Genomic DNA, 14,951 nt, shown 5'->3' on the forward strand with positions numbered 1-14,951 from the left:
TGTGCTTCCCTTTGTAGTCTAATGGTTTGCAAGCCCTGCCACATCTGACGAGCTTCAGAGCCGGTGTAGTACGATTCGATCTTAGTCCTGTATTGAAGCTTTGCTTATTTGATGGTTCGTCGGAGGGCATAGCGGGATTTCTTATAAACTCCGGGTTAGAGTCCCATTCCTTGAAAGTGGCAGCTCTAGCCTTTTAGCTAGATTAGCGGATGTTGACTGTAATCCATGGCTTTTGGTTGGGGTATGTACGTACATTCACTGTGGGGACGATGTCATTGATGCACTTATTGATGAAGCCAATGACTGATGTGGTGTACTCCTCAATGCCATCAGAGGAATCCCGGGTCATGTTCCAGTCTGTGCTAGCAAAACAGTCATGTAGCTTAGCATCTGCTTCATTTGACCACTTTTTTTATTGATCTAGTCACTGGTGCTTCCTGCTTTAATTTTTGCTTGTAAGCAGGAATCAGGAGGATATAGTTATGGTCAAATTTGCCAAATGGAGGGTGAGGGAGAGCTTTGTATGCTGATAGAAATTTGGTAAAACGGATTTAAGTTTCCCTGCATTAAAGTCCCCGGCTACTAGGAGCGCCGCCTCTGAGTGAGCGTTTTCTTGTTTGCTTATGGAGGAATATAGCTCATTCAATGCTGTCTTAGTGCCAGCCTCTGACTGTGGTGGTATGTAAACAGCTACGAAAAATACAGCTACGAAACAACTCTCTGGGTAGGTAGTGTGGTCTACAGCTTATCATGAGATACATCAGGCGAGCAAAAGCTCGAAACTTCCTTACATATTGTACATCAGCTGTTATTTACAAAAATGCATAGCCCGCCGCCCCTTGTCTTACCAGACACCGCTGTTGTTCTATCCTGCCGCCACGACTCCGTGAAGCATAAAATATTACAGTTTTGAATGTCCCGTTGGTAGTTTAATCTTGCCCGTAGGTCATCTATTTTATTCTCCAAAGATGGCACATTTGCTAGCAGAATGGAAGGAAGTGGGGGTTTATTCAATTGCCTCGAATTCTCCGCCTCTTCACACAAATCATGGCGATATGGGCCTGTTTCCGAGAAAGCAGTATATTGTTTGTGTCGGGCTTGTTTCTGCCAGTCCGTGGTGAGTAATAGCAGTCCTGATGTTCTGAAGTTATTATCTGTCATAAGAGACGGTAGTGGCAACATTATGCACAAAATATAAGTTATAAAAAAACGCAAATAAAGAACAAAAAAAAACACAATCAATTGGGGACATGTAAAGCGTCTGCCTTCTTCTCCAGCGCCATTTTTCAAATAAACCTTGGTTTGTGTACATATGTTTTTGCTACAATAAGAAATGAAGAATATTGTAAACTAGAAATGTACACTAGAAATGAGAAATGAAGAACATTGTACACTAGAAAATATCCCAGTGCACTTTCACGCCTCTTTCTCTGGTGAGCTCTATTGTTTAATTGTTTGTATTCAATAATAGTAATTGACTTTAATTCCACCCAGACTCAAAATAATTGAGAATGTAACTGTGCCAGTCGAATGTTCACCTGAAACCGAGGAGTGAAACTGGACCAATAGATGAGATCACTTGACGACACTGACTCCTCCCAAACATGCCCACAAGAAAACACCATGTTAGGCTACTACATATTCAGAACATTGTCAGTGGTCCTCTACTCATGTAGGCTACTGATGCTGAAGAACACCTGGATGAAGGAATTGCAGCTCAACTTTTCGATAATAAAAAAAAAAATCTTAGATCATTTGTATTTTATTTAGGCAACAACTATGAATTACTACATTCTGTCCTTAATATGGGCGATGACATTACCTGCGTGCATGGCCATCCAGGGATTATACAATTTCGGTCAGCCCGAGTTATTCTTCAAAAAGAATAACTGCAAGCCCATCCCGGCCAATCTTCTCTTGTGCCATGACATCGAATACACTGAGATGCGCCTCCCGAATCTTCTCGGGCACGAGACCATGAACGAGGTTTTGCAGCAAGCCTCTTCGTGGATTCCACTGGTCCAGAAGCAGTGTCACCCCGACACGAGGAAGTTTCTTTGCTCTCTCTTTGCACCGGTGTGTCTGCACGATTTGGACGAGCCTATCCAGCCGTGCAGGTCGTTGTGCGTGAGCGTCAAACACGGTTGCGCACCGGTGATGTCCGCGTTCGGGTTCCCGTGGCCAGATATGCTTGACTGCGAGCGCTTCCCCCAAGACAATGACCTGTGTATCCCTCCAGCGGGCATCGATTATTCCATGCCTGTCACCAAAGAAGGTAAGGTATTGGCATAATTCGGCTAGACTACACTTCAGTTATTCAAAATATAAACCTCAAATCGATTATATATTTGTGTAAACCTGTTTAACCAGTTCTGAAAATACAGGGCTTTATTATGGTAACATAACAAAAAGTTTAACATTTTGAGTAAGATTTTCAGATACAGAATACTGATAAAATAAATAAAGTCAAGGCAAAAGATGTCTTAGCCTACAATAACATGACTACAGCAAACAGCCGATGCAGTAGCCTATTGAGATCTAATGGGGTAATGAAATGGAGTAATTAAATAAAACGTAATAGCCTAAAAAAAAAACATGTTCCTGGAGCTCCTGGATTCCCTCGTGGATTTTCATAAGAGTGAACATCAGGTTAATTAGTGGGGAGTCTTGTGGAATCCCCTCCTTTGGGCAGGGCCTGTGTTTACTGGGTTGTTCCCTTAATTAGGGGATGTTTAAAAAAGCACGATCTCCATGGGTTACTCCTGAGGATCACTCGACAGTGGAATGTGAGAAAGAATGCATTGAATAGCTTTACTCTTTACACTGTCATATGCTGTATTGTGTTATAGTTGATAGAACACCTGTTGAATTTACAGTGGGAGTATAAAACATCTGCTCTCGTTTCTCCTGTAGTGCCCAGAGTGTGTGACGCCTGCAAGGACAAGGAGGAAAATGACAATGAAATAGTTGACAACCTGTGCAAAAACGACTTCGGTAAGTCCTACTCCTGAATTCTAAGTAGATACAGTCTTGTCTTTGCTTTTATAGATATACAAATGTCGGCTACCTACTGCAGGCCTGTTAGCACCCAGTTTCAAGTCCGACAAAATCGAAACCTTAACCTCAACCTCTTCCTTTCAACCCTGCCTGCTTTGCGCAGCCCTGAAGATCAAGGTAAAGGAGATCTCCTACATGAACGGCGACACCAAGATCGTGCCCGAGACCAAGAGCAAGACCATCTACAAGCTGAGCGGTGTGACGGAACGAGACCTGCGCAAGACGGTGCTCTGGCTCAAGGATGGCCTGCAGTGTGTGTGCGACGAGATGAACGACATCAACGCCTCCTACCTGGTCATGGGCCAGAAGATGGATGGCCACCTGGTCATCACCTCGCTCAAGCGCTGGCAGCGGGGCCAGCGTGAGTTCAAGAGGATCTCGCGCAGCATCCGCAAGCTGCAGTGCTGAGCGAAGCCAGACTCAAGACCCGATGAGTCTTATCTAAACTCTAAGAGCCGGATCTGGTCCGATCCGAATGCAACTAGTTCTCAGTCAGTATTGTTAAACGTCCTGTTTTTAGTACCATGTTTAGCGCTGCCATAGGCTACTTTTCAACACGTTTATTGTCTATTAGGATTTCATTTGATCCATCAATAGTCCTTATAAGATAACACAAATCACATACATTACATTAAAATCAAAGACAAACAGGTGAATATTGCAGGTCTACTACATACTACCTGTAATGTTGTATGCATATTTCAGTGTTTCTGAAAATATTAAAAATCATTATTTTCATTTTTCCATTATGCAATGCAGTCTGTTAGGCTACACTTATCCAGGCTGGATACATTTAGTGCATTGGCCTATCATTAGATGATAGGGAGAGTGTGTGGTTTCTGTGTGCATGGTGCGATATTGTTTCAGATGTATTCTTTAACATGATGATATGGTATGTAAAGAAATACAATGTAATGTGCTTTTTTACTTATTATTTTTCTCAAGCAATGAGAGATAGCTGGCTATATTCTCTGCCTTTTAGATAGTACTTCCAATGTACCCCTGGCATTGCAAGTTCAGCAGCCCAAAGCAAGGCCCATATCATTGCAGTGACGACAATCAATTATTTGACCCTCTGCAGTCAATGGACTATGTCACCTTTTTGTACATGAGCCTCAATACTGCACTGTTCATTTTTCTACCACAATTATTGATTCTGAAATATTTTTCTGTTTCAAGCTTTTTCAAGTAAATTCCTTTGACATTGGTGATCAAATTGTGGAGTGCCCATCTATACCATGCCATTTCTGTTTCTCTCACCTTTATTTAATGACATTTCTTCTCACTATGGCAGCGTGTCTTAGGTATGTTAACTAAGTATATCAGGATTGTATATTAGTGGTCGATTGTGTTTTCATTTTTAGGGGTGAATGCAAACGTGTGTGTGTGTGTGTGTGTGTGTGTGTGTGTGTGTGTGTGTGTGTGTGTGTGTGTGTGTGTGTGTGTGTGTGTGTGTGTGTGTGTGTGTGTGTGTGTGTGTGTGTGTGTGTGTGTGTGTGTGTGTGTGTGTGTGTGTGTGTGTGTGTGTGTGTGTGTGTGTGTGTAAAATATTGCTTTATATAGTACTCTGTAAATATCAGAAACCTTGTATTCTTGTACATAGTTTCGGGAGACCGCAGGAGTTGACACGTGTGTATTCAGATGGTGATATATATTTTTTTTGTAAATTACAACACTAAACGTATGTTTGTATAATGTTAATCTGAGAAGTGTAATTCTTATAAATGATATGCATCTTTTAGTCCCTCTTAATTAAAGGAAACAATTCAAGGAACCTTAAAATACAAGTCTTTGACTAATCAATGGCATGTTTATTAATATGTTGGCAACAGATATGAACTGAAGACCGGAAAACCAGACCCAACCTCTTCAGAACCATTCCAGATCTAACTTCTTGACAACCAGAGCTAAATTTAGCGTATTGAGACAATGACAAGATCTGTTGAAATGTGGAAAAACAAGATGCAGACCAACCCTCTTAAAGTATCCATCTCCCTAAACATTATCATGCCAATACAACATCCACATTTAAAGCAAGGTGCCAGGGCAAGAGATGGTACTCCGTAGCCTCGTTTATACCTGGTGATAACACGCTTTGTCCTGATTTTGTCAACATACTGATTGTGCCCACATTTGTAGACAGGTGTAGATGATCAAAAAACACATTGTGATCTGATCTTCCTGACCACCTGCAGAGGTAGCAGAGCACTCATTGTGTCTGGATATCTCACAAGTGTAGACAGATCTGGACTGTAAAAACATCTAAATCATCATTATCTAGCCATGTAAAGTTAACAGGTGGCACCATTGTCTTAAAATGAATACATTCATATTAATTTGAAACAATATCTGTCAAAAATTTGCATACAGAGGGATCACAAAATCTGGTCACAATGCAGAGAAAGTGTACTGATAAAATATACATTTTAGTATAGCTGTGTCAAATTGTGATTGGATGATCTTGATCGGATGATGACATCCACATGTGAGCACCAGGTATAAACTGGGCTAGTGATGTTATGTATCTTGACCACATGAGTTGAGACCACAAAGACTAGCCAAGACCCAGACCAAACCAATGCTCACTATCAATTTACAGATAAACATATTTTCAGAATATGTAACCCATGGGGGGATCAAAACCATATTAATAAGAGTTAGGGAAATGACTAATCAGTTTAGAGAAGGGAATGGTTTAATACAAATACTGACCAAGCATTCATATAATTTCAATTGATCGGCCATGATTTGGAAAAGCACATACCTGTCTATATAAGATCCCACAGTTGACGGTGCATTTCAGAGCAAAAACCAAGCCATGAGGTCGATGGAATTGTACGTAGAGCTCGGAGTCGGGATTGTATCGAGGCACAGATCTGGGGAAGGATACCACACCATTTCTGTAGCATTGAAGGTCCCCAAGAACACAGTGGCTTCCATCATTCTTAAACGGAAGAAGTTTGGTACCACCAAGACTCTTCCAAGAACTGGCCACCCGGCCAACCTGATCAATCGGGGGAGAAGGGCAATGGTCAGGGAGGTGACCAACAAACCAATGGTCACTCTGAAAGAGCTCTAGAGTCTCTCTGTGGAGATTGGATAACCTTCTAGAAGGACAACCATCTCTGCAGCAGTCCACTAATCAGGCCTTTATGGTGGAGTGGCCAGACGGTAGCCACTCTTCGGCACGACAGTCCGCTTGGAGTTTTCCAAAAGCCACTTAAAGACTCCCAGGACCATGCTGTGGGGATGTTTTTCAACGGCAGGGACTGGGAGACTAGTCAGGTTTGAGGGAAAGACGAACAGATCAAAGTAAAACCTGCTCCAGAGTGCTCAGGACCTCAGACTGGGCCAAAGGTTCAACTTCCAACAGGATAACGACCCTAAGCACACAGCCAAGACAACGCAGTAGTGGCTTCGGGACAAGTCTCTGAATATCCTTGAGTGGCCCAGTGAGAGCCCGGACTTGAACCCGATCGATCGAACATCTCTGGAGAGACCTGAAAATAGCTGTGCAGCGACACTCCCCATCCAATCTGACAGCTTGAGAGGATCTGCAGAGAAGAATGGGAGAAACTCCCCAAATACAGGTGTGCCACACTTGTTGCGTCATAACCAAGAAGACTCGAGGCTGTAATCACTGCCAAAGGTGCTTCAACAAAGTACTGAGTAAAGGGTATGAATACTTATGTAAATGTGATAGTTTTTTTGTAAAAACCTGTTTTTGCTTTGTCATTATGGGGTATTGTGTGTAGATTTATGAGGGGGAAAAACTATTTAATCAATTTTAAAATAAGGCTGTAATGTAACAAAATGTGGAAAAATTCAAGGGGTCTGAATACTTTCTGAATGCACGGTAATGAATATGAATTCAGATGGCAAAAAAATATTAAATATTAAAGTATTAGACCTCTCGATAAAGGCTTGAATCCAAACTGGTTCTCTAGCAGATTAGTAATAATGGCTCACCCAGTGTTCAAGAATGGCCTTTTTCCTTTTATTCAGATTACAACCTTTCACTTTCGGTTATTTGAAAACAAATTCTCCAAAATATTGCTATTTCTAAAACAAGCCATAGAAAGTTTGTCACGGTTTTCTTCATGTGAAAGAGAGTCAAACCAAAATGCGGCGTGGCTATTACGATCCATGTTTAATGAAACAAAGTAAACACGAATCAAATACAAAAACAATAAACGTAACACGAAAACCGAAACAGCCTAATACTGGTGCAAAGTAACACAGAGACAGGAACAAGGACAATCACCCACAAAACCCAACACCAAACAGGCTACCTAAATATGGTTCCCAATCAGAGACAATGACGAACACCTGCCTCTGATTGAGAACCATAACAGGCCAAACATAGAACTAGACAAACTAGACATGTAACATAGAATGCCCACTCAGCTCACACCCTGACCAACCAAAACATAGAAACATACAAAGCAAACTATGGTCAGGGTGTGACAGTACCCCCCCCACCCCAAGGTGTGGACTCCGGCCGCAAAACCTGAACCTATAGGGGAGGGTCTGGGTGGGCATCTGTCCGCGGTGGCGGCTCTGGTGCTGGACGTGGCCCCCACTTCACCGTAGTCTTAGTCCCCCACCTTGTCCGCTTCCGTGGTCTCCTCACCATAGCAACTCTTCTCAATGGACAGAGGGGCGGCAGCTCGGGACAGAGGGGCGGCAGCTCGGGACAGAGGGGCAGGGGCTCTTGGCTGAGGGGCAGGGGATCTTGGCTGAGGGGCAGGGGCTCTGGGCTGAGGGGCTCTGCGGCTCTGGGCTGAAGGGCTCTGGCGGCTCTGGGCTGACTGGCGGCACTGGCGGCCCCTGGCTGACTGGCGGCCCCTGGCTGACTGGCGGCACTGGCGGCCCCTGGCTGACTGGCGGCACTGGCGGCCCCTGGCTGACTGGCGGCACTGGCGGCCCCTGGCTGACTGGCGGCACTGGCGGCCCCTGGCAGACTGGTGACACTGGCGGCGCTGGGCAGACTGGCGGCACTGGCGCAGCGCTGGGCAGACGGGTGGCTCAGGCGGCGCTGGGCAGACGGGTGGCTCAGGCGGCGCTGGGCAGACGGGTGGCTCAGGCGGCGCTAGGCAGACGGGTGGCTCAGGCGGCGCTGGACAGACGGGTGGCTCAGATGGCGCTGGGCAGACGGGTGGCTCAGGCGGCGCTGGGCAGACTGGTGGCTCAGGCGGCGCTGGGCAGACGAGGGGCTCAGATGGCGCTGGGCAGACGGGAAGCTCAGATGGCGCTGGGCAGACGGGAAGCTCCGGCAACGCTGGGCAGACGGGAAGCTCCGGCAACGCTGGAGAGGAAGGCTCTGGCAGCGCTGGACTGAGTAGCTCTGGCGCCTCTGGACTGAGGGGCGGGAGCTCTGGTAGCGCCGAACAGGCGGGAGACTCCGGCTGCGCTGGAGAGGAGGAAGGCTCCGGCAGCGCTGGACAGGCGGGAGCCTCTGTAAGGATGAGCCGGAGAGACAGCCTGGTGCGGGGGGCTGCCACCGGAGGGCTGGTGCTTGGAGGTGGTGACGGATAGACTGGACCGTGCAGGCGCCCTGGAGCTCTTGAGCACCGAGCCTGCCCAACCTTACCCGGTTGAATGGTCCCGGTCGCCCTGCCAGTGCGGCGAGGTGGAATAGCCCGCACTGGGCTATGCAGGCGAACCGGGGACACCGTGCGCAAGGCTGGTGCCATGTAAGCCGGCCCAAGGAGACGCACTGGAGACCAGCTGCGTAGAGCCGGCATCATGGCACTTGGCTCAATGCTCACTCTAGCCCGGCCGATACGCGGAGCTGGAATGTACCGCACCGGGCTATGCACCCTCACTGGGGACACCGTGCGCTGCGCTTCACAGCATAACACGGTGCCTGTCCGGTCTCTCCAGACCCCCGGTAAGCACAGGAAGTTGGTGCAGGTCTTCTACCTGGCTTCGCCACACTTCCTGTGTGCCTCCCCCCCAAGACATTTTTGGGGCTGACTCTTGGGCTTCCTACCGCGCCGCCGTGCTTGCTTCTCCAACTCCATTCTTCTATACCCTTCAGCGCACTGCTCCATCGAATCCCAGGCAGGCTCCGGCACTCTCCCTGGGTCGACCGCCCATCTATTTCCTCCCAAGTAGTATAGTCCATATTCTTGCAGTCCAAACCGTACTCCCATGTCCACTCCTCTTTTCGCTGCTGTTGCCCGTGCCGCTTGGTCCTGTTGTGGTGGGTGATTCTCTATGTTGATGGCTTGTTTCAGCGCAGCTCGCATTAGCTTCACGGTTGTTATTTTGTTTACTGTTTTTGTATAGTGTTCAGTGTTTTCTTTATTAAAATTCATGATGAACACATATCACGCCGCATTTTGGTCCTCCGATCCATCTCGCCTCTCCTCTTCAGAAGAAGAGGACGACGACCGTGACAAAGTTGGTTGCAATTTCAGTTTAATCCACCAGAAAAGACAGAAGAAATATTACAATAAATAACTCAAATATACTAATTGATTTCAAAAAAATTATATTATTGGATTTTTTTTTAACGGTATAATCTTATGTATACATAGGACTGGTAGAGTTATGCCGACAAAACTATGGAAATGTCTGCTCTATCCAAAATTACAACCAACTAATTACAGTATTTCAGTAAAAATGGAAGAGGCAAGTGGATGGGGGAGAAGGTAAGGAACTTGTCTGTCAGTCCTGCATTAAAGACCAAAACTGGGTAAAGAAAATAATAAGCTGTGCCATACAGGCTGCAAAATATTGTAGTTGGGAAGAGATTTTCGATGTACCGATTCCATGGTACATGGTTTATGAACTGATATACAATACGACGCCGGATTCAAAACGTATAGTTTTTCAATTTAAACTATACCAAATTCTTGCAACCAGTAGAATGTATTTAGACTAATATATATGAGGGGATTACAACCAAACCAGTTCTGCAGATTTTGCTGCAAAGAGACAGAATCATTAGATCACTTGTTTTGGTACTGCCCATATGAAGCATGTTCAGGAATGGTTGAAGAATTGCAACATTTACCTGAAGCTAACTCTGCAAATAGCACTGCTGGGTGATTAAAAAGTCATAGTCAGTCGATAATATAATAATACTCTCAGCCAAAAATGTTTGCTTTCCTTTACAATCTGTAGAAACTATGAGAATAGAAAGGTTCAGAACTTTTGTGAAACATCACAGCACAGTTTAGAAATATATGGCAAATATAAATCAAAACTGGATGGTGTTCAGAGATAGCTGGGAGGGGTTGAGGGGAGCTGAAGGGTGGGACTGGATGGTGTTCAGAGATAGCGGGAGGGGTTGAGGGGAGCGCTGAAGGATGGGACTGGATGGTGTTCAGAGATAGCTGGGAGGGGTTGAGGGAGCTGAAGGGTGGGACTGGATGGTGTTCAGAGATAGTGGGAGGGGTTGAGGGGAGCGCTGAAGGATGGGACTGGATGGTGTTCAGAGATAGCTGGGAGGGGTTGAGGGGAGCGCTGAAGGGTGGGACTGGATGGTGTTCAGAGATAGCTGGGATGGTGGGTTGAGGGGAGCGCTGAAGGGTGGGACTGGATGGTGTTCAGAGATAGCTGGGAGGGGTTGATGGGAGCGCTGAAGGGTGGGACTGGATGGTGTTCAGAGATAGTGGGAGGGGTTGATGGTGGGAACGCTGAAGGGAGGGACTGGATGGTGTTCAGAGATAGCTGGGAGGGGTTGAGGGGAGCGCTGAAGGGTGGGACTGGATGGTGTTCAGAGATAGCTGGGAGGGGTTGCGGGGAGCGCTGAAGGGTGGGACTAAAAATAACAAAAAAACAAGATAATTAAAGTAAAATGTGTCCGTAAAATGTATATAGTGTGTATCCGCAGGAAGTAAAAGCCTAAGTATTGTTGTCCATTAGTTTACTCCAATTAGGGGAGGGATGGTTGGGTTAAGGGAAAATAATAAAGACGGAAAATACATAAAAATATATATTTACCAAAAAATATGTGGGAGATTAGAAATGATGCAGCTAATTACATCGATAGAATCCACAATCTATCTGCGATATTAAAGCTGATGTACCCCCTAAAATGTGTATATATATATATATATATATATATATATATATATATATACACACACAAAAAATACTGACCAAGCATACCAATTGCATTTTGCCTCCTTATGATCACTGTAGACTAATGTGAAACAATATGGCAGAAAACTGATAATCATAGTAACATGTCAGGGATTTAAATCTAACCCTTGGTAGGTCTTGCATGACCACTAGTGGTAGATAAGAGATTTTAACACACTGCAACTGAGATCAAGGTAAGCAGTTTTGCTCTAAAATTCAGGTGCTGAGGACAGTGCAACCGGGATTATGGAAACTAGTCTTAGCACCTACATTTCTTACTTGATATAAACATATTCAGAAATGAAGACAATAAAGAGTTGATAGGGGTGAAGAGTGATTGATTGGGATTGAGCCTGCCTAGGTTGTAAGGTCAGAGAGGAAGATGGGAAACGAAAGGGCCCAAAATCTGTCCACGTTGCGAAGATCATTCATTAGCAAATTACACGTTTTTGTATGGGGGGCAATGAGAGATTGACGAATTTAGTCAAGATAAAAATGAATTGCTATTTTGATGGCTTATTTGATCTCATTGAGGTTCCGTAATGCTTAGGTTGTCACGGGTGTACTGATTTAAAAGTATGATGCAAGTGACATCCTGGCAACTTTGAGAAAAAACACTTTATATTGGAGTTGTCGTTGTTGAAATTTGAGACGGCCAATGAATCAACGTTGTTTCCAAGTAGTTTCAATGAAATTACATTGAACCAACGTGGAGTAGACGTTGAAGTCTGTGCACAGTGGGAGGTGGTTGACGTCAACACCCCTCATCTAATATTCAAATAACAAGATGTATCCACAAATCCAAAGAGAGGAATAAGTGTGAGCTTGACAGCCCGACGTTCCACTCTGTGGACAACAAATCCCATTGTTTGGATGGGAAGACACAATCATTTGCTCATTATATCCAGTATCTCTGGTAGGGTTCAAAACATTATCTCCCATTTTTTGCCTACAGAACACTACCCTGAATTGCATTGATGCACCTTTTAATAAACAAAACATTTCACATTAAGGAAATTCCATTGTTTCAAATAAGAGCAGCAGAGCAATAGCATACCTACATTTTCACTCCAAATGAATGTATTTTTCAAGCTTTCTGCTCAGGTCTTTGTTTTGACACTTTTAGACTTTGCCAAAACTCAGTTCACTGGTTGTCATCTTCTGGCCATTCCAGGTAGGTCCTAGAGTTCATGTCCTTTCACGGCTTACAGAACCTTTTGGGGACGGTTTCCTTGGCAATGGGCTCCAGCAGTTTCAACGCGGCCCTGTCGTTTTAAAATCTAACAGTATGAAGTGGGAATAGTCCAGCTCGTACTCACACAAAGTGCTGGGAGAGGACAAAGAGTGTCCCGTGGCTCTTCTCTATGGTGTCCATGATGTTGTCCAAGATCCACCCACCGGGCGGGAAGTCCCTCTTGTGGAGGTAGATCCGTAATAGCTGTTGCACTTGCTCAAGATCTGGGACCAGATGCTCCTCCTCCCACCCAGATCTCTCTCACTATAGGTTACAAAGGCATCGTAGCCGACAGTCGCCTCTCTTGAGAACTGGCCTCCTTTTAGCTCTCAGCCAAACCCAGGTCATTTTTAGGTACCACAGGGCATCGCAATTGTAACACAGACATCCAGACACAGGAAAGACCATGAGAATGCTAGTGCAAAGAAGGGACAGGAATAATGTTGCGTGGCACTCAAACACTGATAGCCGAGCGTCTACGATGGGCATCCCTCTCACCGCGTCAGGTGACTCGCATTCATAGGCCCCAGATCCATCTAAGGTGGGTAGATGACCCATATCATCTTGCATGAAAGCCACAAAGTCACACGAACATACGAATATGTTGATACCAGCCTCCAGAACCCTTAGTTTGTTGTATCCCTCCAAGTCATCACAGCTAAAGGAGCAAAGGGCATTGTTGCAAATGGAGAAAACCTCCAGACAAATATACAACTTTCCATCCATCAAACTCAAGATCTTGTTGCCTGAGAAGTACAACTCAGTAAGGAGAGGAAGTTCAATGTTTAACAGCGTCAGGTCATTGTTGCTTAAATCAAGAACGTGCAAACTCTTCGGAAGGCAAAGGGTTGCCTTTGTTAAGTGGGAGGACGAGAGGTTCAGTAAGCTGAGACTTGGAGGCCAGACGCAGCTGTCAAGTATGTTATGGAAAACATTCCAACTCAAGTCGATGGTGGTCAACTTGTCCAGTTTCGTGAAAAGGTGATTGTTGAAGGATTGCAGATTGTGTCTGCTGATGTTCAGGGTCCTAAACCCCCAAAGTACACCCTTGCCATAGCACAGCATCTCTTGCATTGTCTGATCATTGAATAGGTTTACACTAATGTCCATACTCCAGCCTGGAAACATCCTCAGAGGTTACACAAGGAGTGGTGTGAACTATACTATTGATCACCGATAATTTTCACAGCACTTGTAGAATAGGTACCAGACAAAATATGGGAGGGAAATTATAGAATTGAGGAATATCTACATTTTTAAGAAAAGCAGTCTCTGGGTATTTTTGGTATTTTATTAGGATCCCCATTAGCTGTTGCAAAAGCAGCAGCTACTCTTCCTGGGGTTCACACAAAAAAACCTGGAACATGACACAGAATGACATAATACAGAACATTAATAGACAAGAACAGCTCAAGGACAGAATCACATAAAACATGTTAAAAGGCACACATTGCCTACATATCAATGTCTACACATCAATGTATACAAACTATCTAGGTCAAATAGGGCAGAGGTGTTGTGCAGTGAGGTGTTGCTTTATCTGTTTTTTGAAACCAGATTTGCTGTTTATTTGAGCAATTTGAGATAGAAGGAAGTTCCATGCAATAAGGGCTAATAATGTACGCTTTCTTGAATTTGTTCTGGATTTGGGGACTGTGAAAAGACCCCTGGTGGCATAAGCGTGTGTGTCAGAGCTGTGTGTAAATTGACTATGCAAACAATTTGGGATTTTCAACACATTGTTTTTTATAAAAAGAAGAAGTGATGCAGCCAGTCTCTCCTCAACTCTTAGCCAAGAGAGACTGGCATGCCTAGGTGAGGCTTGTCTCCACTGCCCCAATGGCCAGTCAGAATAAATGTGGAAACCTCTACCTCAATATAGGACAGCATTGAGTTTGTTATTCAATAAAAGCTATGTCGAAAACACTGACATCTCTACGCACAATGTTTCTCACACCTTCGTATTTTACTGCCCAAAATCCCCCCCCATTGTCATTGCTTTGTGAATCTGTCTCTGTGAAAATGAATGTTGTGTTGGGATATGAAATATACAACATAGTGTTGTAAACCATGGATCAACTAGATTCAGCCGCAGGCCTGTTTTATCTTTAGTGGACGGTAGTGGGCCGGAATATAATTACAAATAATTTGTAGACTGCAAATTGACCGCAAGAAGTCCAAACATATGTTTGACGAAAAAAATATTCATTTTAAACCTTGGTTACATTTGTACACGATCACGTGTCTCTATTATGCGTGGGAATACTTGGGAACAGATATCTTAAATGAAAATCACTTGGAGCCGACTGGTGTTTTTCCAGTCTTCCATGTGCTCAAAAAACTTGGGGGGCCAAATAAAACCATCCACAGGCCAAATTTGGGGAACCCTGTTGTAAACCAAGAACATTTTTCTCTAAAATTGATTGTTTAGGCGAAGTGTTACACTGCCAACAGGTCCAATTTACTCTAAACCTCCATTTTGATAGACTTCTAGAGCACTGACATGGAACACAAGCTCCTCAAGATTGCTCAAGAAATCTTTCTTCCCATCCCTGTGTCTGCT

General features: G+C 44.6%; 1 protein-coding gene and 1 pseudogene across 1 annotated transcript; one reads left to right on the plus strand and one right to left on the minus strand.

Moving 5' to 3' along the window:
- Window positions 1–1,650: 1,650 nt before the first annotated feature.
- LOC112261428 (secreted frizzled-related protein 2) lies at window positions 1,651–4,268 on the plus strand. The gene is made up of 3 exons (XM_024436731.2): window positions 1,651–2,275; window positions 2,914–2,994; window positions 3,161–4,268. The coding sequence occupies exons 1-3, from the start codon at window positions 1,780–1,782 to the stop codon at window positions 3,463–3,465; spliced, it is 882 nt and encodes a 293-aa protein (XP_024292499.1). The 5' UTR covers window positions 1,651–1,779; the 3' UTR covers window positions 3,466–4,268.
- Window positions 4,269–12,241: 7,973 nt separating this feature from the next.
- Window positions 12,242–12,946, minus strand: LOC112234350 (annotated as a pseudogene).
- Window positions 12,947–14,951: the final 2,005 nt, after the last annotated feature.

The sequence above is a fragment of the Oncorhynchus tshawytscha genome, linkage group LG11, assembly GCF_018296145.1.
Source record: "Oncorhynchus tshawytscha isolate Ot180627B linkage group LG11, Otsh_v2.0, whole genome shotgun sequence".
Classification (NCBI taxonomy): Eukaryota; Metazoa; Chordata; class Actinopteri; order Salmoniformes; family Salmonidae; genus Oncorhynchus; species Oncorhynchus tshawytscha.